Source organism: Motacilla alba, chromosome 8 (genome assembly GCF_015832195.1).
Source record: "Motacilla alba alba isolate MOTALB_02 chromosome 8, Motacilla_alba_V1.0_pri, whole genome shotgun sequence".
NCBI classification, from domain to species: Eukaryota; Metazoa; Chordata; class Aves; order Passeriformes; family Motacillidae; genus Motacilla; species Motacilla alba.
Window position 1 is genome coordinate 26,127,019 of NC_052023.1, and position 21,928 is coordinate 26,148,946.

Below are 21,928 nucleotides of genomic sequence, written 5' to 3' on the forward strand. Positions count from 1 at the left end.
TTCAGTGGGCCCAGTGACACCACCAGAGAGTGCTCACAAACTGAAATACAGGAGGTTCCCTCTCATCTCCAGGAAACACTTGGTTATTGTGAGGGTGACTGAGCACTGGCACGGGTTGCCCAGGGTGGTTGTGAAGCCTCCTTCTTAAAGCTATTAAAAAACTGCTGAGGCACGGTCTTCTTTTTCAAATTTGTTCACAAACTAAAAGAAAAGAAGAAAATGCAAAAAAAATCCTTTTTGCTAACACTTAAGGAAACAGTTAAAGTGTGGTAATTTTAAAAATAAATGTTTTCTTTCCGTTGATACTTATTTCAGAAGTATATTGGTTTGGTACATTATTACCAAATTAAATACTTTTACTAGTCATTCCAGATAAGAAGATGTAACTTCAATTACATATTACATTTTGCTAACAGAGTTCAGCAATATGACAAAGTAGATGTACACTTCTTTTCTTAAAAATTCAGCAACTGAAATTTTCATGAATAAGAAAGCTTACAAAGTTCTATTATAATAGTTTCTATTATAATATAGGGACGGGACAGCGTGTGATGATGTTTCTCATCAGAGCTCCCTTGCTCAGCAGCAGAGCACTCTCCCCGTGGGACCCTGGGCGCATCCCTGGAGCCTGGCTCAGCTGCAGGTGGCAGGACAAACCGCAGAGCGCCGTGATCTTGGCTGTCCTGCAAGCAGTTTAAGAAAGAAACCGGCTGAAATCCAGAGAAAATAATTTTTTTTACAATTTCCAATTTTTTTCCAAATTTTTTTTCCAATTTGCTCTTTTACTTGCAGACAGAACAATGGTATTTCTTAGCTTCAAGGTAAAAAAAAAAAGGAGTTAGTCTAGCTTCAGGAATTGCAACAGCTTAGGCATGGAAAGACCATGTATGGGGAAGACCTTCCCCAAGCGCAGGTGTGTAGCCACATTTCTCCTCACAGAGAAAAGCAAGGCACAATTATTCCCAAGAATATTCTTATGTCACTTGCTGTGCCTGTGTTTGTGCCCAAGCAGAATGCAATATGGAGATTGTTTTGTTTCCTTGGCCTGTCAGGGCCAAGAGTGTGAGTGTGTGCCGGGACTGCCGGCTGACAGGCACGAGATTCTGAGCAGAGTGTGCAGTGGAGTGCTTGGCAGATTCAGCTTAGATGTAATGTAACATAGTGTAATGTAGTATAGAATAATATCGTATAATAAAGTAATTAATTAGCCTTCTGATAAGATGGACTCAGATGCATCACCCACTCCCCCTTGTCGGGGTTGCCTGAAAATGCAGGTGTGTTCTCATTCCCGTGCTGAGCTGGAAGGTGCTGATGTGGGAAGTCTGGCCTGCTTTGTGCAGAGAACACAAACTGGGGCTGTGATCGGGGGTTTCGGAGCTCTGGTCCGGGGGGTGCGGGCCGGGGTGAGGAGAGGCGGCCGGGGAGAGGAGAGGCGGCCCCGATGAGGAGAGGCGGCCGCGATGAGAGGCGGCCGGGGTGAGGGGACGCAGCCGCGATGAGGAGAGGCGGCCGGGGTGAGGAGAGGCGGCCGGGGTGAGGAGAGGCGGCCGCGATGAGAGGCAGCCGGGGTGAGGAGAGGCGGTCGGGTGAGGAGAGGCGGCCGGGGTGAGGAGAGGCGGCCGCGATGAGAGGCAGCCGGGGTGAGGAGAGGCGGCCGCGATGAGAGGCAGCCGGGGTGAGGAGAGGCGGTCGGGTGAGGAGAGGCGGCCGGGGTGAGGAGAGGCGGTCGGGTGAGGAGAGGCGGCCGGGGTGAGGAGAGGCGGCCGGGTGCTGCCGGCAGCGGCCACCGGGGGGCGCCGTGGGTGAGGCCGGGCCGGCCCGCTGCCCCCCCGCCCCGTTGGTGTGACAACGGCCGGCGCGGTTCCGCCTGAGGGCCCGCGGGGCACGGGCAGAGAGCCGGGAGCGACCCCGGGAGCGACACCCGCAGGGCCCGGAAGGTGAGCGGTAGGAGTGGAATTATCAGTCTCGCGGAGCCGCTTTGAAGGCTGGAGCTCCTCTGCTCTAGGACAGGCTGGGAGAGCTGCGGGTGTCCAGTGTGCAGAAGAGAAGGCTCCCGGGAGACCTTAGAGCCCCTTGCCGTGCTTAAAGGGGATCCAAGAGAGCTGGAGAGGGGCTTTGGAAAAGGGCCTGGAGTGGCAGGACAAGGGGGAATGGCTTCAAACTGCCCGAGGGCAGGGTTAGATGGGATGTTGGGAAGGAAATCTTCCGTGTGTGGGTGCTGAGGCCCTGGCACAGGTTGCTCAGAGAGGCTGTGGGTGACCCATCCCTGGAAGTGTCCATGGCCAGGTTGGACAGTGCTTGGGGCAATTTGGGATTGTGTTGGAAGATGATCTAAAATGATCTTTAAGGTCCCTTCCAGCCCAAACCATTCTATGACTCAAGGAACAAGGAAAGCCCTCTTCCAAGTGAAATGTTGTATCTCCTCTTGGCTCCCAGCTTGTAGTTGCCAGTTCTTCTGGAAGCAGGCCCGGCCAGTCAGCTGCGATGAGCCAGGAGTTCTCAGCAGGACAGGAGTGACATGTTCGCAGAGAGGAAGGCTGTAAACAGATCTTCAAGGCCAAGGTAAAAAAAGCAAAGGATTTGGCAAAAGCCAAAGGAATTTGTTGTGTTAGTCAGTTTTCTGGCTGTGGAAGTGACCCCAGGTCATTTTCAACATTTCTGGTTTTGGTTTGTTTTAGTAAAAAATGAATGTGTTATCTCCAGCATATGCTCTCCAATGCATCTACATGTGTTCCCATCTCTTTGTTGTATATCAGGTTATATTAACTGGAGGCAGAATCATAACACAGCAGTAAAACATTTAGAGGCATACTTAGCCACATTCAGGCATTTCTCACTCTGGTGTTAACTTTTTTTTTTTTGGTAACTGTAAGCAAGGCAACACCATCCAGTTACTCCACTTTTCCTGTTTGAGGAAAAGATTCTTCTCTTTTTTTCTCATTTTGAAAATAGCCTTAGATGAAAATGGTTATGCGTGTGGCATGTAGGGTTTATTATTTTACCTTTCTCTTCTGCATTCTTTCCCCTACTATTTTATATTAATTATTTTGTCCCTGTTATCCATTCAGTAGGTTTGAAGGAATTCTACTTGTTGAGATTGGGGTTCTTTGAAGGTGCACTCAGCCCCCCTTTTGAATGAAGGAAAGAAGAAGACAAAGTCCTCTAAGAAGAGTAGAAAGCTCACTTTAAATAAGCATTCAGAAATGTTTGCTGATGCCATGCCATCACCGAGTAATCAGCAGAAATGTGTTGGGAAAACACCCATCAGTGACTTCACAAAAACACCACAGTCAGACAGGTAGGGAACAGAAGCATAAAACCCCAATTATATGTTCATAACTAAAGGTGTGAAATTGACAGATTTTCACTGGGAATTAGAAACTCCTGAATTCTTGGTCATAGCACTAACAACTCGTAATAGTCTGTCTCCTTGCCAAATGTAAATTTAGTGTAATGAACTGCTTGCTTGAAGTGCAGGCTAACAGACTGCTATTTGCAATGGCAGGCACATGGTATGGCTCTCCTTTTAAAAAGAAATTGTCTTTGCTCATAGCAATCTAGATATACACCCAGCCTGACATATATTTTTTAGGCTGTATTTCCAAGTAAATGGCTTACATGATGATGCAGTAAGATAATGTGATGAACAAAGAATGAAGTTAATGCATCCATCCTTTTTACCCTAAGCCAGCTGCTGAATAATGATACAGGGATTCTCACTGACCCCAAGGAGAGACACAGTGCCCAAGCTGTTGGGAAAAGCCCTGGACAGATAAAGGCTATTTCCTCTAAGAGTTGATAGGTTTTTTACCTTTTAGAGCTATTCTGTAAGTCTCTGTAGTTTGCACATCCTAAATCTAGCATGTATTGCTGTAATGCTGTCATGATAGATTTGAAGTTGGGATCTACCCAGACTTCAGTTTGTCTCAGAAAAAGCAACTTTGATTCTTTGAATTATATTCTTTAAAGTTAGAATGATGCTTATGTTCACCTTATTGTTACATTTTGCCAATTGAAGTGTATTATGCTATTATGTTAGTCCCTCTTCTGGTGCATTTTTAATACAAATTGAAGCTTTATTCTCTTTCTGTTTCAGACAATCTACACCTTTTCCAGAGACGTGGGGAAATGTAGATGCAAGTTCAGCTGAGAAAGTCAGAGGCCTGCCTGATGTAGTTGGTAAAACTGGTTTCCCTTAATGTCATCTATTTTAATTTGCAGTCACAGGAGATGTAACAGGTTTAGCTGAAAAAGGTATAAAGTTGTGCTGGTTTGAAAGTAAGCCAGCAGGAGAAATTAACCCCACACAAATACCTTGTGAAAGATTTCAAATTGGAGTTACAATTTAACAGAAAGATTACAGCAAATGCAATGATACAGAAAAACTGGTTGAAAACCACAAAGCCAGAGTGCAAGCTGGCACCCTGTTGGTCAGGGTTGCAGTGGTTGCAGCCCTGTCAGAAGTGGTGGGCTTGTGGAAGTTCGTGTCCTCCTCTGGATGTCCAGTGGTGGTGGTGTCCCAAGTGCCCAGACTGCCTAAATGATATACAGTGGGGTTCAGGTGGTACACCCCCCAGTGCAGGGAGCTTCACAATGGAATGATGTAGAATCTTTTTTTTTTGGAGTCTGTGATAGTCCTTTCAGCTTCCCATTCTGCTGTCAGTGCATCATGGCCCATTAGCACAGATGACCCTCACTGGACAGGTGGTGCTGCTGCTTCCCCAGCTGAGTTGTTTTAAGGATGAAGAAGCACCACCTCACCTTGCAGGGTTTGCCTGTCTCATTTTAACACCCAGCTTGTATCCTGGAGGTCAGGTGTGCACTGAAAACCACCCGTCATTAACAGCTCATCACAAAATGAGGTAGAGGGGAGTAGAATACACAGTTTGATTATATATTGGCATTCTTTCTCCTGCAGGGCAACAAAAATCAAGCTCAGAAATGCCCTGACACATTTTTGATGGTTTGTAGGCAATTTTGAAGATGAAGAGTCTTCTAAGAGAAAAAAAAAACAGTTGTGAAATTGTCAGTCAATCACAGGTTATGTTTAGATGATAAATTCCAGTTCTGATGTAATCAGATCTCATTCCTGAAATGTTGCAATTATTTTTTATATTATACCTGAGCTTAGTTGATAGTTCCATGCTATTATCCTTCTGAAAATCAGAAGTTAATATGGGAAATTTTAAAATACACCCTAGTATTTTTAACCTGCATTTGCTAAGATTGCACTTCCCATGGAAAGATGTTGCACACTGTGAAAGCTGCACTGACTACAGCAGTCATAGTGTAGATTTAGGGATTTATTGTTCATGCATCCCATGTTCTGCAGCAACAGTTCCAGGTTATAGAATCCTCATTTCTTCCTTGGCAGTTCCTGAGGAAACGGGCAGCAGCGCATGGAAGCACCTGGCAGAACGGCGGCAAAAGCGTCACGATGGAGCCGTGACCGACATGCAGCGGGAGCTGGACTGCATTGGCAGGGTGAGGCAGGAGGTTCTAATCCAGTCTTGAGTGCTCTTCTAAGGTCAGGGCACAATATTCAAATGATCACACTGACCTCCCATTGTAGGAGATGGAAGCCTCTGTTTGGAATCTTCAAGAATTCCTTCAGCTTGAAATGATGAAATCAGATGAAAAGAGTAAACTTCTGTTTGAAAAGATTGCATCTGACACGGCTTTGGAAGGTTTCTCATTTGAGGTAAGGCAGCTCAGAGCATTGGCTCAGGTTCAGTTACTTGTATCTGCTCTGTGTAACATCTTATTTTGGCTCAATGGAGTCCAAAATTACTGGGTTTCTACTTTTTAAATGTTCTTTTATATGTTTTCACTTTTCAATGAAATCGAGAGTAGATTTTTATTGCAGGATTTGGAAGAACTCTGGAATATGATCCACGAGGAATCCTCAAACAGAAGGAAGTGGATTAGGGCAGTGGATGAATCCCTAAAGGAGATCGAAAGGAGTCGAGCCATGAAAGTGAGCTGCAGTCTTTCATAACTGTTACTTAAGCATAAGATTGTTATTTGCTGATGTAATGCTGGGTGCAGAGCAAAGAGTAGCTTGTTTCCACAGGAGTCAGAGATCTGACAGTAGTTCTGTTGAGTGGTGATTGCTTTCTTTTCACCAATAAACTATTCACTCATTTTACACCCACATAATCAGGAGAAACTACTTTTTTCCTAGTATGAAGGTGTTTATTTCTTTCACAATTATAATAAAGGTGCAAGGAATATGTGAACTGCTTTTTTTCCCTGCAGGGTTGCGTAGGTCAAACTTTCATTTGGTCTGTTATTTTTGGGGGGACATACCTATTCTGCAGCTGAGAAGGAGCATAGACATGACCTGGCTCAATTTTAGTTTGGGCTGGCTGGGTGTCAGTAGCAAACGTGTTGCAGTTTTGTAGTCTTCAGCCTAACCTGTAAAAGTCATTGGACACCATAGGAAATGTTTGGATTAAAAAATGGATAGACTGTGGAAAAGCCTGCTGCACTGTCCTTGCAGGCAAAGAAAAGCTGTTTGTTCTACCAGTGCCAGTTTCTCCTCTCTTTGTAATTCAGGTATGATGAAAAGGTCCAAGAGTATCAGCAGTAACCTTTCTGTTGGATTAATTACAACAAATGACAGAGATTAACATATTTGCTTTAATTTTGTGTTCGCTTAAAACAGGCACTGGTGGATTCCCTTCAGATATTTGAAAGGAAGTTGGTTTGATTTTTAAATTCATATTGCAGCCTGTCTGCACACCACTCAATTATCACAGATATTAAAGAGAAATCAGATGAGTAGTAGCAAAGCGGGATGTTTTAGTTACTATTTTTATGAATTACTGAAAAAATCAGTCTTCAAGGTGACTAAGAATAATATTTTAAAATTTACTTCTCAATCTGTGTGTCATCCAATTAATTTTCATTCACTTTAATAGATTTAATTAATGAATCTAATGGAATTCATTTTAATTGAAAAATTCTCTTGTTTATGTAGTTTTTTAACTTGGGAAACTGGTAATTGAGTTAACTTTTTGTTGTTGCTTTTCTCTATTCTTTTATTGCACAGATAGCAGATGTACTGACCAAGTATACTGTGAAACTGGAGGAAATTTCCTTCTTCTTGGCAGCTGATGTTCACAAGCTCATTAATGATAAGGCCATGGTAAATGTTTTACCTGGGGCAGGATAGCAGTCTGAATATTCCTAGAATGTCTTTTCTTTCCCAGCTGAAATCAATTTTTTTCTGCCTATCAATCACTGGAATATAGAGAGATTTCTACTTTGCAGGGTATTTGTTATCATTTGTATTCTTTTTTCCCCTCATTTTGTGTAGAAGACACAATTTTTTTTTTTTTTTTTTTTTTTGTTTTGCATGTTGTGTGTTGCTTCTACTCCTGGTTTTATTTTTTAATACACAGAATATAAACAAAACGCTGCTGGGTAATGAGAGGGCAACTGCCAAACTGCTCTTTAATCTAATGAAATCAGAGCTTGAGAAAGAAAAATTGCATCAACTAAAATGGCAAGAGAGAGTGAAGGACTGGAAGCTCATCCAAAAGAACTGTGTAGTTCAGAGTTTCAGGTCAGAAATTTTGCAATCTTATTTTAGACAATGAATAACACAAAGTGACTAGTGTTCACTTGTGATTTCTATAAAACAACAAGTTTTAAAAAGTTATTTTTTCTTTATACATATCATATATAACATAATGTATGATATCATGTTTCCATTATACATATCTTTATTCAATCCTGCAGAGAATTTATGGCAAGTGAAGAAATACAGAATCCCCAAGCTGTGAAAATGGAAATGGAAAATATGATAAAGGAGCAGATTGTACTTAGTGAACAGAGATTGAGTGTTTTGCAGCACATTGGGTATGGCAAAAGAGGCTATATCATAAAGGAAAACAGTTCTTTCTGGAGTTAATGAGGGGCTTGGCTACAAAATGCACTTTGCTTTCTGTCAGTGTGTGATTGATAAATTCAGCAGTGAGACCGGGTCTAAACCCATCTTTCTGCAGTTCTTTTTAATGAAAAAAATGCATTCTTGATTTTCACTGCACCAGCTACAATAAATAGGTGGTGATCGAGGGCTAAAAATGCAGGAATGCAAAAGTAAATCTTACTGACACTTGAGACGTGGTAGAAATGGGCAGACAAAGATGGGTGGAGAACTAGAAGTTGGTGATTTTTTTTTTCTCCGTGTGTAATAAATTAAGACAGGAGTATGGATAGAAATCTAACACTGCTGAATTTGAACATCCATCCTGAACACAAGAAGCATTTTTGAGTGCAACGCATTACAGTATTTACAGGGAGTTTTTACTGGGATGTAGGAACAAGGTAGATTACAATTCCTTGTTGGGTTGTAAACAGTTGGCCTCGAACAACAACAGTCTCTTTGGTTGATTTTAATGGCCAAGATGGCTGTAAATAAAATAAAGCACAGTATTATGGATACTCTGATTAATAATTTTGTATTTTATAATAGTTTTACATACAGTTGATTTGTTTGTATTTTAAGATACTTGACTCTTGTTTCCTGCTTTGACAGTGCCTTGTTGCCACCAACACATACAAAATCTGACTTAAAAGAATGGTACAGAACTCTGGAGAATTTAAACAAAAGGATAGGTAAGTTGGGAAATCATGAAAACAGTCTGGAATTCAAGCAATACTTTGTTTTTTCCTGGGCAATGATGAAGCAGACAGTTGCTTTGAAAGTGCATGTTTGCTCTATTCTTTGTTCCATGTGTTCCCACACACCTTCTCAGTTGCTTTGAGCTGGCAGGAAGACCCAAAGAAGCTGCCTGTGCCATCACTTTCCTTTGGCTGGTACAAACACTTGTGCATGGTGAGATCTAGCAGGAACTGGCTTGGTTAGAATTAATCTGGGGAAATAAAGGTTTAATTTTGACATGGATCAGTTCTCAATCATACAAAAATACTCCTTGGAGAAGAAGGGAAGAAGTACTGGAGGTACTTCCTTTCTCTATGTCCTGTAGTGTGCCTTCCCTCTGTGGCCCTGCCTTCCCTTGCTCCAGAGCATATCCTGTTGTGATGTTTATAGCCTGTGTGGTGGCAAAGAAGTTGGTAGCAATTCTAAATAACTTGCTCCTTTTAAGCATAATTATAAACAGCTGGGTATTAAAACATCTTATTTGATTGGTTGTTAGCGTCACACAGATATGCAGCACTGCTGGGATCTGTTCCCTGTGCTGAGATTCAGCACAGGGCCTCTGTCATGTTTCTTTTTCACACTGTGAAATACAGAATTTTGACTGTGGTCTGTTCCATATCATTCAGACACCCATAATGCAGAGTGTGTGGAGAAAATCCATGTGCAGTACAAGCTGGTCCAGGGCAAATGTCAGGAAAAAGTGCAGACCTGCAAGGTGAGTATCCCAGCTTTGGGTGTGGTAGCCATGGTACAGTGTATCATAACAGTAAAATGTGTTTGAGGATCCACCAAACACTGAGATAACAAGTGAGATTAGGTTTTAACCTCTGTTTTATTCTGTTCAAAAAGTAACCATCCATTTGGTTTCACAGTAGTATTTGGTATTTTTCCTCGAAATGTGTAAAAGCCAACAAATGCCAGTAATGAAGGGGGTGCTGTCCTGCATTTGTGTGGAGGATGCAAGGACCCTCAGCCTTTGTGCTAAATCTGTCTTATCTTGGCAAATCTGTCTTACTCTCTGTCTCAATTTCTCCTTCTGTATGCAGTTGTTGTGTTTACTGACAGATTGTGGGATCTAGGAGGCCGAGTCTTTCTCCGTCCATCACAAGAAAAGAAACACTAAGTTAGCCATGCTGTCTGAAAGCCACGCATGTCAATAATTTGCTATTCTTTTCATTTAGATGACCCTGTTGGAAAAGAACATTTGCACAGTAGAAGATGTTGAAGCTGTGCATTCCAACATGCTTCAGATGACTGAGAAACTAAAACACGGGTTTGAAGAAGAACTGGAGCACATGGATGTACGTTGATTACGTTTGTTTTTATCACTCCTTGTATTAGTCTGTTCTTCCTGTGCTCTCAGCTGCAATGCCTTCTGCATTGTAGGCTATTGATGCCACATTAGAAAGAGTCCATAGTGGGACTAAACACTGCAAAGAAACAAAGTTTGGTGTGGAAGAGTTTCACATGAAAGAGTTCATAATTACTGTGTTTATTATTTGTAATATATTGTACTTTTATTATCATTTATATCTGAAATACATATGATAGAGATAAATGAGGTGTGGTGCCCTAAAGGCAGAGGAAAAGATTTAAATTACCTCCCAGATGGCTTCCAATCTGATATTTTGTGATTCTAGACATAAAAATGACCAGGCAGTTGTTCCTAAAGAGATAAATTATAGAATGTGATTCAGTGCTTTACAATGCCAGAATAAATATAAGTTTTGATACTCTTATCTTGTAGAATAAAAATCCACATTCTTACCCAGTTTACTTGGATTTTTTTTTTACACGTAGAAGGCACCATGTTGAATACCAGTCATGTAATAACCAGGCAGCCTTTTATCTTGTTACATGTCCTCTTCCTCATTCATTTCACCTTCCAGCAGTTTAAAAATAACTTCTTCACTTGAATGTTTTTCTTTAGAGGGATTTTAAGGAGATGGCTAAATGGCATGAGCAGCATTGTCAAGGTTTGTACAGCTGTGTTCAGGAGGCCATGGCTCTCTGGGATGTCCATCTGTCCAAACTGTCCCAGCAGGAAGATGGACTTCAGAAGAAAGTAGATGAATACAGATTGGAACAGGATAACATAATACAGGTATAAACACAAAAACAAGGATGTGGCATAATGTAAAGAAAGGACTTCTTAATACAAAGAACCCTCTGGAATTCCAAACAGCTGCTATAAAATTAAAACCATAATATCTGACATTTACATTGGAATTTCTACTTTTCAGTTTCATTCTGTCAGGTGCATTTTTGCTAACTGCTTGATTCACACTGAGTGGACAGTCCTGTCTTATTCTTGATATGGCGAAAGTGATAAAAATCACTGCTGCTTTCTGTATAAAATAGCTGCAAGTTGCTATTATGAGATCTTGTGCAGCTATAGAGTCTGGTTGGATGCCAGGTTCTCATAGTTAAAACATCCAGCTTGGGGGTGGCAATGTCAGAGCTGTTCATTACCTAGGAAGATCTTCATAGGTGATGAGTTTTGCTAAGGTCTTGCTGTAGAATATATATTCATAATCAAATTACTTGAATCCTAAATAGTTATGGAGATTTTAGTATATACTAAACTGTTTTTACTAGCTTTTTAATGTGGCCTTAGGTGCTGAAAGATGATCTGGATACAATTTTGGAAAAAATGAAAATGGCCAGCTGTGAAGAAGAGCTGGAGGAATATTTGGAGAATGCCCTTTCTTCTTTAGATCAAATTAGAACTAGGTATGGATTTTGTATAAAAGTAAAGCATATTTTAACATTGGTTGTACTACTTAGGCCTTGTTTATGCTGTTGTGTGAAGGTATGGAAAAAGACTGTTTTACTTCATGTAAGAATATAAAATTATGTACATATTGAACAAGGTTAAGGCAAATAATACCCACAGTTTAGGAATGGGACAAAGAAAGACTGTTATCATTCAAAAGCCATACCACATCAGTATTACTGTGCATGCCATCACATCCATGCCTTATTCAGAAGGCAAAAGTAGTAGTAGTAGTAGTAGTTCAGATTCTTGAATCACAGGAATCAGAAGTTGGTCTGCATCATCACATCTGCACTCACAGACTTGATCTCATTCAAAGTTGCAAGGACTAAGATCTTTAAGTAGCCAAAGTGTTTATTTTGGTAAGCTCTCTGTTATCCTTCTTGTGATTAGGCATTTGCAACCTTAAAAACCATACGAAAATTGGTACAATACTGCTCTCCTTGCTAAAGACCTTAGCAGCAGGTGTGAAACCTGAGAGGAAGCAGCTCTGTCCTCACTCCCAGGAGGTCTTTTCTGCCTGTTAGATCAGAGGCACATTAGAAGAGCAATATGGACATGAGGGGCAGATTCACACACCTCACCTCATTGTGATTAGAGCCAGGGGTTTGATACTCTTAATAATCATTCAAACAATTTTTAAAAAGCCAGAGGTAACAGACCAAGTGAAAATACAGTGTAACCTATCCGAACCCGTATATAAATTCCCCATAATTTTCTTTGTTTAGGAGACAAAGCAAGTGTAAATATAAATGGAAAGAAGTGTGAACATTGATTCTTCTTGAATCTAGACTCAGCTTGAGCTGTTAGTTTAGAGAATAAACCAGAAAGGCTCAGTCACAGCTGTGCACAGTTCAGAACTAACATGGAAGACAGTAATTTGACCTGTTTTATGTAAGCACTGTTTGAATGGTTTCCCATCCAAAAGGAAGGATGTAAAAGGCTTTATTGTAAATATTTAACTTTTGTGCATTTATTTATTTGTAATGAACTAATCTCTAACAAGCCAGGATATGATTGTATTCAGTATAAACAGATCTATGGCAATGTTTAGCCTAAAGGTTTTATGAGATTGATCAAAAAAGTTAGATTTAGAGGCACTGTAGTCACACCTAATTTTATTTCTATACATACTTGAGTCTCTTAAACAGTGACCTTAAATTTGACAGGAATGAGACATTCAAGCAGATTGTAATGAATGAAGTAATGGCTTATCCAAAAGCTATTTTGTGGGAGTTGATTTCTTACAGTATATCCATCAGCCAGCATTTTAGTGTGAAGGAAATCTTCAAACAGGTAAAAAGAAAATTTCTTCTGGTTTCAAACCTTACTGGTGTATTACTTTTTCACTTTAGAGAAAATTTACATTACCTTTAAAATTCAGATTATATAAAGTACTGTTTCAGCCATTGAATAAAGTGCTTTTGGTAGAGATAGCGGAGGGAAACCAAAACATTTCTCAGTCCCACACTTTTAACTCTGTCCTTGTTACAAACGGAATTTTAGCAAATTCATTTGGCTTTTGAACAGAAAACTACAAGGTAACAGACTTACAGTAATTGATTTGAGTGTTACAGGTTCTTTAGATAGTGAGTGATCTATTCAAGACTATCATATCTTACTGAAAAAATACATTTTGAGAAGGGATATGGATTTCTTAGAAGAAAGCAAATTCATATTTTAAAATGGTGTGGCGGGTGTTTGTTGTTGTTGTTTTGCTTTTAGAACTTGCAAGGCACGACAGACTCCACAGTTCAAGATCAAGGTAATACCTCAACAGTCCAAACAGGTATTTCTGCTTGGTTGCTTTTCAATCTGTATTTCTTTGGATTGTAACCAGAAGAACTCGGCTTTAACTGTAAGTAAGTAGTTGAGGCTTCAGAAGGTGAACATATGGTGGAGCAGCAAGCTGAGAGCATCGTGCAAGGAGAGGAAGGAGAGGAAAATCAGAGTATCCTGAGTTGGAAGGAATCCATGGGGATTGTGAAAGTCCAACTCTTTGTCCTTCCCAGACACTCCAACAATCCCAACCTGTGCATCCCTGAGAGCATTGTCCAAACACTTCTGGAACTCTGGCAGCTTTGGGGCCGTTCCCCTTCCCTGGGGAGCCTGGGCAGTGCCCAGCACCCTCTGGGCAAGAACCTTTTCCTAATATCCAGTCTAATCCTCCCCTGGCACAGCTCCAGGCATTCCCTTGGGTCCTGTCTCTGGTCAGAGAGCAGAGATCAAAGCTGCCCCTCTGCTGCCCTGGAGAGGAGCTGCAGCTGCCAGTGAGGTGTGACCTCAGTCTCCTCTTCTCCAGCTGAACCAAATGCCCTCAGCCACTCCTTGTATGGTTTCCCCTCCTGACCCTTCACTATCTCTGTGCCCCTCCTTTGGAGATTCCTCTAATAGCTTCAGGTCTTTCTGACATTGTGGCATCCAAAATTGCTCCCAGGGCTCGAAGCAAGGATGTCCCAGCCCAGAGCAGAGCAGGATGATCACCTCTCTCAGCTGGTGCCAGAAGATAGGGACAGTTGTCAAAAATCAGCTGGAGAAACAAACCTAACAGAGAAACAAGTGATCTTGGCACAGGGAATTGAAGAAACTGAGGAAGAAGAAGATAAGGAGAGTATTCCTCATAAAAGTGAAGAACATAAGCATGCAGAACAGGGACTAAGCATTACACAGGTGAGCAAGAGAATAAATTTGAAAGTGAAGGCAGTCTTGTCCAAAATAAGGAGGAACAGGAAGTCTTTTTGCTGAGAATGAGTAGAAAGTCCTTTTTTGCTTAGTTTGCTTACAAAGCACACAGCTCTAGATCCTTTTATGAGAAAATGGAGTATATAAAACAGTTCAAAATCATTCTTTTGGATCTTTTACCCTTGTAGAAACCCTTTGCATAATTTTTTTTTTTAAATCTGTTTTTCATCACAGTGTTCTCAGCCTGTGGTGAATGTTTTAAGCTAAGTATTTGTACCTAAGTATTAATTTATCAGTTTCCATGAATTTATTACCATAACAAAAACCTTTTAAAACATTGTCAACTCTGCCTATGTCTGGCTGGCATATAAATATATACATATATAAATATATAAATATATAAATAAATGTATAAATATCTAAATATTGCCAGCAATATGTAAATGTCCAAATTGAGAATGAGAACATTATTCTGAATATCCTGAAGGTTCTTACACTTGCTGGTGCACTGTTGATTCTATGCTTTAGAAGTAGTGTGATAATTTCCAACAATTTCCCAGTCAGTGTCCAAGAGCAGCAAGGGAGAAAGTGCTGAAATTGCCACAGAGGTTTTTTCCACTGCTAGTGGAAATACTTACACTGTTCTTGGACTTGAACAGGCAGGAAAGACTGACATCACAGAGAGTTATTTTACAAAATATGAAAAAGAAGAAGCACTTCCTATGTACCTGAAATATGTACTTCTCACAGAAGCCATGTTTGTCGAACTGAAAAAAAGGTGAGCTGAGAACAATTCCTGTCCTTTCTTTATGTGATGGACAAATTTCATCTGTTTAGAAGAAACATTAGATTAGAGAGGCAAAAGTTATCTAATTCCTATTATATATTTAGATGTTTATATAGTTAGATTTTTAATTATGAAATTATGATAATACAATTATTATATTATTCCACTTTTTAAATTGATACAAATATGAGAAAATATTTACATCGCTTTGTATCCATGGACATCAAAGTACCACAAAAACATTCACCTTTACAGAACATTCATATTTTATGGAAAATTATTTAGTGAGAAAACACACTACAAAAAGACAAGTAATTTGCCCAAATTTACTGCAGAGCCATGAAGGTAAAATGCCTGGTACTCAGTACTAAGCAGCTAGCTCAAAACCTCTACCAGTATTGTGCAAATGGTGCTGAAACTGTACCTTCCTACAGCTAGAAGTTGAATTCTTAGAAATAATATGTTCAATAAATTCTTACTTATTATTTACTATTCCTCACTGTAATATTTCTTAGGATTCGCCTCTGCTTTTTTGAACACTTGGAGGAATGGTTTGCAGAATCCTTGTCCAACTCCTATGTCTTTGTAGCTGCCAAGAAAGAGGAGCTGAATTCAATACTTCTGCTGCATCTTAAGTTGCATCAACAAAAGCAGGAGGAGATACAGACAAATATCTACAATGTTCGAGCTGGTATTGACATTTTTCTGTATTCTGAGCATCACATATCTTCATTTAGAGATTGTCCTAAGTGGGCCAAAGTCTGTTTCAGCAGTAGTTGACTCAGTAATAGAGGACAATAGAAAGTAGTTGAGTGTCTATGAATTCCCAGTATATTATGCTACTCACATATTTTTAAAATGACATTTCTTTTCTATAGCTCTTCCTGGTTTGTGCTGTGTTATTTTTCAGCAGTGCCTTGATTAACAACTGGATAGTAAAAGATGTTGAACATTTTATTGTAAATGTTTGTGAATTCTCATCCACCTTGAAATTATTTACAAGAGTTTGTGGTGTACAAAAAATATTTTAAAAGTGTTGCAGAAAAAGAAATTAGGAAGTTGAGAGAGCCAAAATGTCAGGACCAAGCTTCTGAAAACATGAGAAGGAGGATTTAACTCTGTGAAATATCACTGAGCAGCTACAGAGCATCTTCTAATGAAAACTCTTTCTGCATGGGAAGTGTCAGGTTTTTATGGTGAGAAAAAATATTTTAGACAGGTTTGTTGGTCTTTAACACATAAGCTAAAAAATTCTTTTCTGCAGTGAGGACAGGTGCTTCTGGTAGCTTTCTTGAGATGATTGGCTGGCTGTTAAGTTATGCAGCTATGATTCCAGAAAAAAGACCAAAACTGATTATTTTTTTTTTCTTTCCCTCACAAAACCAAGAAAAGTGTATTTTCCATTAAAAAGTATAACCTTTAATTTGGTTACAAGACTGAGAACAGAGAGATAACGGAGATGTCAGCAATGACCAAAAACAAAGGGAAAAGAATGCTTGGAGCAAACAAGAGACATTTGTGGTTTGAATGGATTAGGAGCTGTTAAGGATATATGTCTTTCACAGGAGAAAAGTCAAAGAAACGAAATTGCATGTATTTAGTTTGTATGTTTTAGCTACTATGAGCTCTGGCTTTGTTTATTTTGCTGCTGCTGCTGATCCCAGGTTAACCGGGCATTGTGATAGTTCACAGTAAAGAGGAAATAATGTCCCTGTTATAAACCTCCTTTCTTCTCAGCGGAGCTGTCACTTCACAAGGAGCACCTTGAGTGCCACTGTGCAGTGCTGGCAGAAAGCCTGGAAAAGGAGAAAGCTGAATTCCTCAAATTTTCAGACCAGCTAAATAACCTCAACACAAACTTTCATACCCGAGTCCGTAACTTGGAGTATGACTTGCTCCACGCTCCTGTGACTGAGCAGTAAGTGTGCCACTGCTGTTGCTGTGAATCTCCCTGGTTAAATACTCCTGATTGCTGTCTGAGATGTTTATGGTTTACATTCTGAACCTGTTTTATATGTCACTGCTCTTCAATGAAGACTACTTCATAAAACTGGAAAACGTAAAGAATTTCATTCTCTTTCACTGATGAAATTAAAATCAGGACTGAGCACATGGAAATTCTCGTCTCCTTTCAAAGTGCTGGTAGTCTTTAAGTAGTAAAGATGTTCCCTCTGTTTTGATTTTATCCAGTTTACTGAACGTGCACAGTGATTTCAGCTGACTAATTGTTTTTGAAGAAAAGTGTGCAATAGTATCAGCTATTGCTGATACCTTCCACAGGTTCATCCAAACCATCCCAGCTCAGGGAGTTGCTTTGAGAGTCATAAATCACTTTGGAGTCCTCCATTTTTTTCCTGTCTTTACAGCCAGCAGTTGCTGAATCATCATGTGTGTTCCTCTTCAGACATGTTTTCCCTGTCTTTTTTTATTTGCTGTTAGGTCAGCTTCTGCCAGCAATAATCTGGAATCAGAGCTCTGCAACCATCTGGAAACAATCAGGATTACTGTGACAAGTTACCAGCAGCACTTGGAAGAAGCTTTTGGAAAATTAAGGGATTTGAATGTGGATTTTCTCAAAAGTTGCAGGTATATACATTTCATGGAAGTGTTGTTTATAAATGGTGATCTAGTTCTGGGAATTGTTGTTTGTTGCAGAGGCAGAACAGTAAAAATAAAGTTTATTTTGTTATTTGTCTAGTTTCCTATATAAAAAAGAAATGTATCTTGTTAAACCACAATTATTATGCTGTTTTCATCACATTTGTGTTGTTTCAGGGCTGTTTAGCTAGAATGGTCTTGGAGTAAAATGACTCACAGCCAATTGTTTATATGTTTGCTTTCAGATTATTTTCAGAGAGTGGTGACTTTGCATCTGAGGAGGTTAAGTTTTTCAGCGAGTGTCTTCAGAAAGAAAGTAAGCAAATTGACTCCTTTGAAAGTTCAATCAAGACAGATGTGGAGCAAATAAAATCTAGCTGCTTGGAGCGGGTATGCAGAATTACATCTTTTCAAATGATGTTTTCTATTGACATATTTGATGTGATTTGCAGTCAGCCTACTTTCAGCTTACAACTGTTAGTCTGTCCTGCTTGGCAGTTACATGATGGAAAAAAATAGTAGAATGGTAAGTTCTATCATTTAAGTTTTAAAAAGTGAAAAATTATCTTGTCCTGTCTTTTGTTTCTGACATTCTTAAAGGCTACTGAACTTTTCAAGCAGTCTGGAAAAAAGTTTGCTTCTCTGTCTCTGAGTCGAGCCTTTATGGAGAAGGTCCATCAATATTTGAGAAAGCTGCGACAGCAAATCAAATCAGAGGTACAAACAGAAAGATCAGAACTTTGCTTAAATTCAATATAATCATTTTCTTTTATGCCTTTGAGGCGATTTTGGCTGAATTCATAGTGGACAAATACTACATAATTTTTAATGTTAATTTAAAATCTGTTTTCTGTCACTAGCCACTTGAAAGTTTATTTTTAATACTGCTGCAGCTGTGCTGGAACACTGGCCTTGCAGTACATTGAGTATGCACATCTGAATTCACCAATATTTTTGTGTGGTGCAGCTGCTTTTGTGAATTACTGTTTTTAGCTTCTCCTCTGAGTACCGGGGATTTTTAACCAGTTTTTATCAGTGGTTCTAATGGCTTGAAAGTGGAGCATCTGAAATTCCTGTGAATGGGGACTTTACTTCTCCTGTTTCTTAAAGTTTGTTTCTGCTTTAGGTAGCAAATTCCAACTTGCAGTCAGTCACATTGAAGTCTTACCTGGAAAAGCTTCAGCAGAAGAGAGATGCTTATATTCATTCTACTGCAGATAAAGAAGTAACTTCTAATCAGCATGAAATGGTATTTAATTTGGCTTGTTATTAATTGCCATAAATTTGGTATAAACTAATATTTTAGAGGAAAACTTATGTTTCCTTATATTTGGGGCTGGGCAGAAACACAGAATTTTTTTTCAGAAATTCAGCTGGGATAGAGTTAATTTCCTCCCAGTAGCTGTTACAGTGCTGTGCTTTGGATTCAGAATGAGAATGGTGTCGATAACTCAGTTTTTGCTAAATCCTCTTTATCCTGAGTCAAGGACTTTTTTTTCCTTGTCTCCTGCTCTGCCACTGAGGAGGTTCACAAAGGAAACTGGGAGGGAGCATAGCTGAGACAGATGACCCAAATTGGCCAGAAAAGATATTCCAGGCCATGTCCAGTTTATAAAATGGGGGAGTTATCTGGAGGGGTCAGCCTGGGTTCAGGAAGGGGGGTCTGGCATTGGTCAGCAGGTGGCGAGCAATGGTTTTGTGCATCACTTGTTTTTCACTTTTTATTATAATTATTATTATTATTTACCATTATCACTGTATTTCACTTTATTTTTAAAACTGTTAAACTGTTCTTATCTCAACATACAAATTTTCCTTTAAATCTCCTTCCCATTCCCCCAGGGCAAGGAGGGAGAGAAGGAGGGTTGAGCTGTGTGATGCTTCATTTCCAGCTGGGTTTAAAACCCCAGCAGTCCTTTTTGGACAGTCAGTACCTGTTTTCCTGCTTGCCAAACCACAACCTCAGCCTCTTATACAATCTCATTGCTTCCATGTATGTGTACTTAAACTGGTGACAGAACAAAGGCAAATAATATTGTTTGCAAGAGTCAGCATGTGTGAAAAGGTTAGAACAGTCAGTTTAGTAAATACCATCTGTATTATCATATCTTTCAGGCTTTAACTTCTGAAGAGTTGTATGCTTTTGCCAGAGAGGTGTTGGAAGAGCTGAAAAAGAGGAGCAAATATCTTGACTGCTTTGTAGTAAAAGCAAAGATCCCAGAGGCCACTGTAAGATAATATCCCCGTTCTCTGTATTTTATTTAATATTGAGAGAATTTTCATATGTACATGTTTTAATGGCTGTTCAGAATTTTTGCTTTGAATTCTCAAATGAAAAGAGAATCTGCATTATTCCAAGGTGTCCAAGACACTGTAACATTAGGACAGCCTTTTTAAGAGGCTGAGTAAATCAGCAAGATTACAAAATGCTGAAGAGATACATGGCATTGCAATGAGTTGCTCAGTTCTTCACAAGAGTTTGTTTTCAAGGTGTAGAACTATTCAGAGGTACATATTTCACAGATTTCTTTAATTTTTTTATTTTTTTTTTTAATCTCAACTGTGTCCTGAAGGGATTTTGTTTTTATCAAACAGGTTGTGTTTTCTTTTCTCCCTTTTCTGGAAGGTCTGTCTTTATTTTGTAATCTCAGTGGATCATTGTTTTAAGGGTTTATCCTTAAATACTTTTTATGATGATTATGAGAACATACTCTTCACTGCTTTGAAGTGTTTTAGAGCTGAATAGCTGTAACAACATTGCTGTTAGAATGACAAAAAATTTATTTCAGCCTGTGAAGCAAAATCTTGTCTGTCTAGAAAATGTGCTCTAGTAGTCAGTCATTACATGGAATGCTTTCACTGCCTGCCTGCTGTGGTCTTCATTTTTCTTCCCATTTCAGGAGGCCTTCACCACCCCTGACACAGATGGGACATTGCAAGAGCACCCAGCTGCTCCTGCCACGGATCGGAGGTCACAAGATTTCATTGCTCCTGCTGTTCCAAGAGACAGTCTCAGAGATGAGAGCAAAAGGATGGTGATGGGACTGGATGCTGACAAATTCCCTTTGTTAAATCCAAGTGGAATGGGTACATCGATATTTGATGATTTGGCAATAAAAGTTATTGGAAATTTAGCTGGGTGAGTTTTTTTTGTTTGCCTAAAGGTATTTTTCTGTCCGTGTCTTTATATTTTCTTTGCCCAGAACTAGTGAATAGACTGGTCATAGGTAATATTACTACATATTTTCTATTCAGTCTAAGTTTAAAAATTTAGTCTTGCTGAGACTGCTTTCTTTTCGAAACCAAGATTTCTCATAGCCAAAAATACCCTTTTGTGAGTGACATCTAGTATACAATGATAAATTTTAGCTATTTAATTTTTTGTCTTCTAGAGCCTTATTTTAGTTAAAGGTGACTACCTGCTACATAGTTGACTGAATATACAAAATGCAAAATGAAGAGTGTGACAAATGTTTGATTTGCAGATAGTATTTGAATGCAGTTTTGCTTGTAGAAATTACAGAATTCCAGTTAAACAATCAGTCCTATGAAATTACTTCTATATACACTGTCAGTTGTAGAAGTAGCCCTATCTGTTAAATATGATCTCAGAAATTTAACTCACTTAGCACATGATAAGGACAGAGAACTTGCCTAGTTTGCTATATGATATAGTATAGAACATAAAATGACAGGATATGCAGTAGTACTTAGCTCTTTATTTTTTTTTCTTTTCAGATTTGACCCATCAAAAAAATACCAAGACCTAAATCGGGTGAAAAAGAATCCAGGTGTGCCTATATTTCTTTTAATACTTTCTTTTCATGTAAATTGTAGTTCCTGGCCTTTTACTGCACAGGTCTAGCATGGTCCAGGCCAGTGGCTTCTATGCTAGGAACTCTGAGATAGTTGTGCTTCTCAGCTCTTTCCCTGGACATCTTTACTTAGATAAAGATGATTTGGGACTCCTTGAAGCAATGACAACTGCAGAATAAGACAATAATGTTATAAAGAGTACCTGTATTTGTGATAGCAAAAGGGAAATGGGGTTGAGAAAAGAAGTGGAGCAGAAATCATGAAGTATATAGGGAATCAGGGATCCTTCTCACACTGTGTCATCATCTACTCAAAGTGAGCACAGAGGTAACCCCAGATGCTCCCTACCTAGTGTTCCCATTTCCTCATCTCTCTTCTGCAGACCTTGACTCTTCCAGCCATTTCCAAAGCTATCCTCAATCTCTTCCACATCTGCAAGTCCCCATGACCACCAATACTCTGAATGTAGTCCATTCATTCTCCTTCTTCAGCTGCCTCCAATTTGCTTTAAATCTCCTCCATCTGCCACGTATTTCCTGTGACATTCCTGGGACTCATGCCCCAGCACATTATCTTTACTGCTGTTGTTCTGGGTTAC

General features: G+C 39.6%; 1 protein-coding gene across 1 annotated transcript in view; it reads left to right on the forward strand.

Moving 5' to 3' along the window:
* The first annotated feature begins 1,846 nt into the window (after positions 1-1,846).
* CCDC180 (coiled-coil domain containing 180) overlaps positions 1,847-21,928 on the forward strand; it is a 31,365-nt gene continuing 11,283 nt past the window's right edge. The window contains exons 1-28 of the mRNA XM_038145109.1: positions 1,847-1,937; positions 2,437-2,562; positions 3,069-3,298; positions 4,097-4,179; positions 5,375-5,484; positions 5,573-5,701; positions 5,867-5,977; positions 7,055-7,150; positions 7,407-7,570; positions 7,747-7,866; positions 8,546-8,625; positions 9,298-9,386; positions 9,853-9,972; positions 10,602-10,775; positions 11,289-11,404; positions 12,617-12,743; positions 13,173-13,212; positions 13,885-14,117; positions 14,789-14,907; positions 15,432-15,607; positions 16,654-16,834; positions 17,356-17,502; positions 17,760-17,904; positions 18,115-18,231; positions 18,641-18,763; positions 19,630-19,743; positions 20,415-20,653; positions 21,253-21,305. Of these exons, the coding sequence (XP_038001037.1) occupies positions 3,204-3,298; positions 4,097-4,179; positions 5,375-5,484; positions 5,573-5,701; positions 5,867-5,977; positions 7,055-7,150; positions 7,407-7,570; positions 7,747-7,866; positions 8,546-8,625; positions 9,298-9,386; positions 9,853-9,972; positions 10,602-10,775; positions 11,289-11,404; positions 12,617-12,743; positions 13,173-13,212; positions 13,885-14,117; positions 14,789-14,907; positions 15,432-15,607; positions 16,654-16,834; positions 17,356-17,502; positions 17,760-17,904; positions 18,115-18,231; positions 18,641-18,763; positions 19,630-19,743; positions 20,415-20,653; positions 21,253-21,305 (3,301 nt within the window). The 5' untranslated portion in view covers positions 1,847-1,937; positions 2,437-2,562; positions 3,069-3,203. The remainder of the gene's footprint in view (positions 1,938-2,436; positions 2,563-3,068; positions 3,299-4,096; positions 4,180-5,374; positions 5,485-5,572; positions 5,702-5,866; positions 5,978-7,054; positions 7,151-7,406; positions 7,571-7,746; positions 7,867-8,545; positions 8,626-9,297; positions 9,387-9,852; positions 9,973-10,601; positions 10,776-11,288; positions 11,405-12,616; positions 12,744-13,172; positions 13,213-13,884; positions 14,118-14,788; positions 14,908-15,431; positions 15,608-16,653; positions 16,835-17,355; positions 17,503-17,759; positions 17,905-18,114; positions 18,232-18,640; positions 18,764-19,629; positions 19,744-20,414; positions 20,654-21,252; positions 21,306-21,928) is intronic.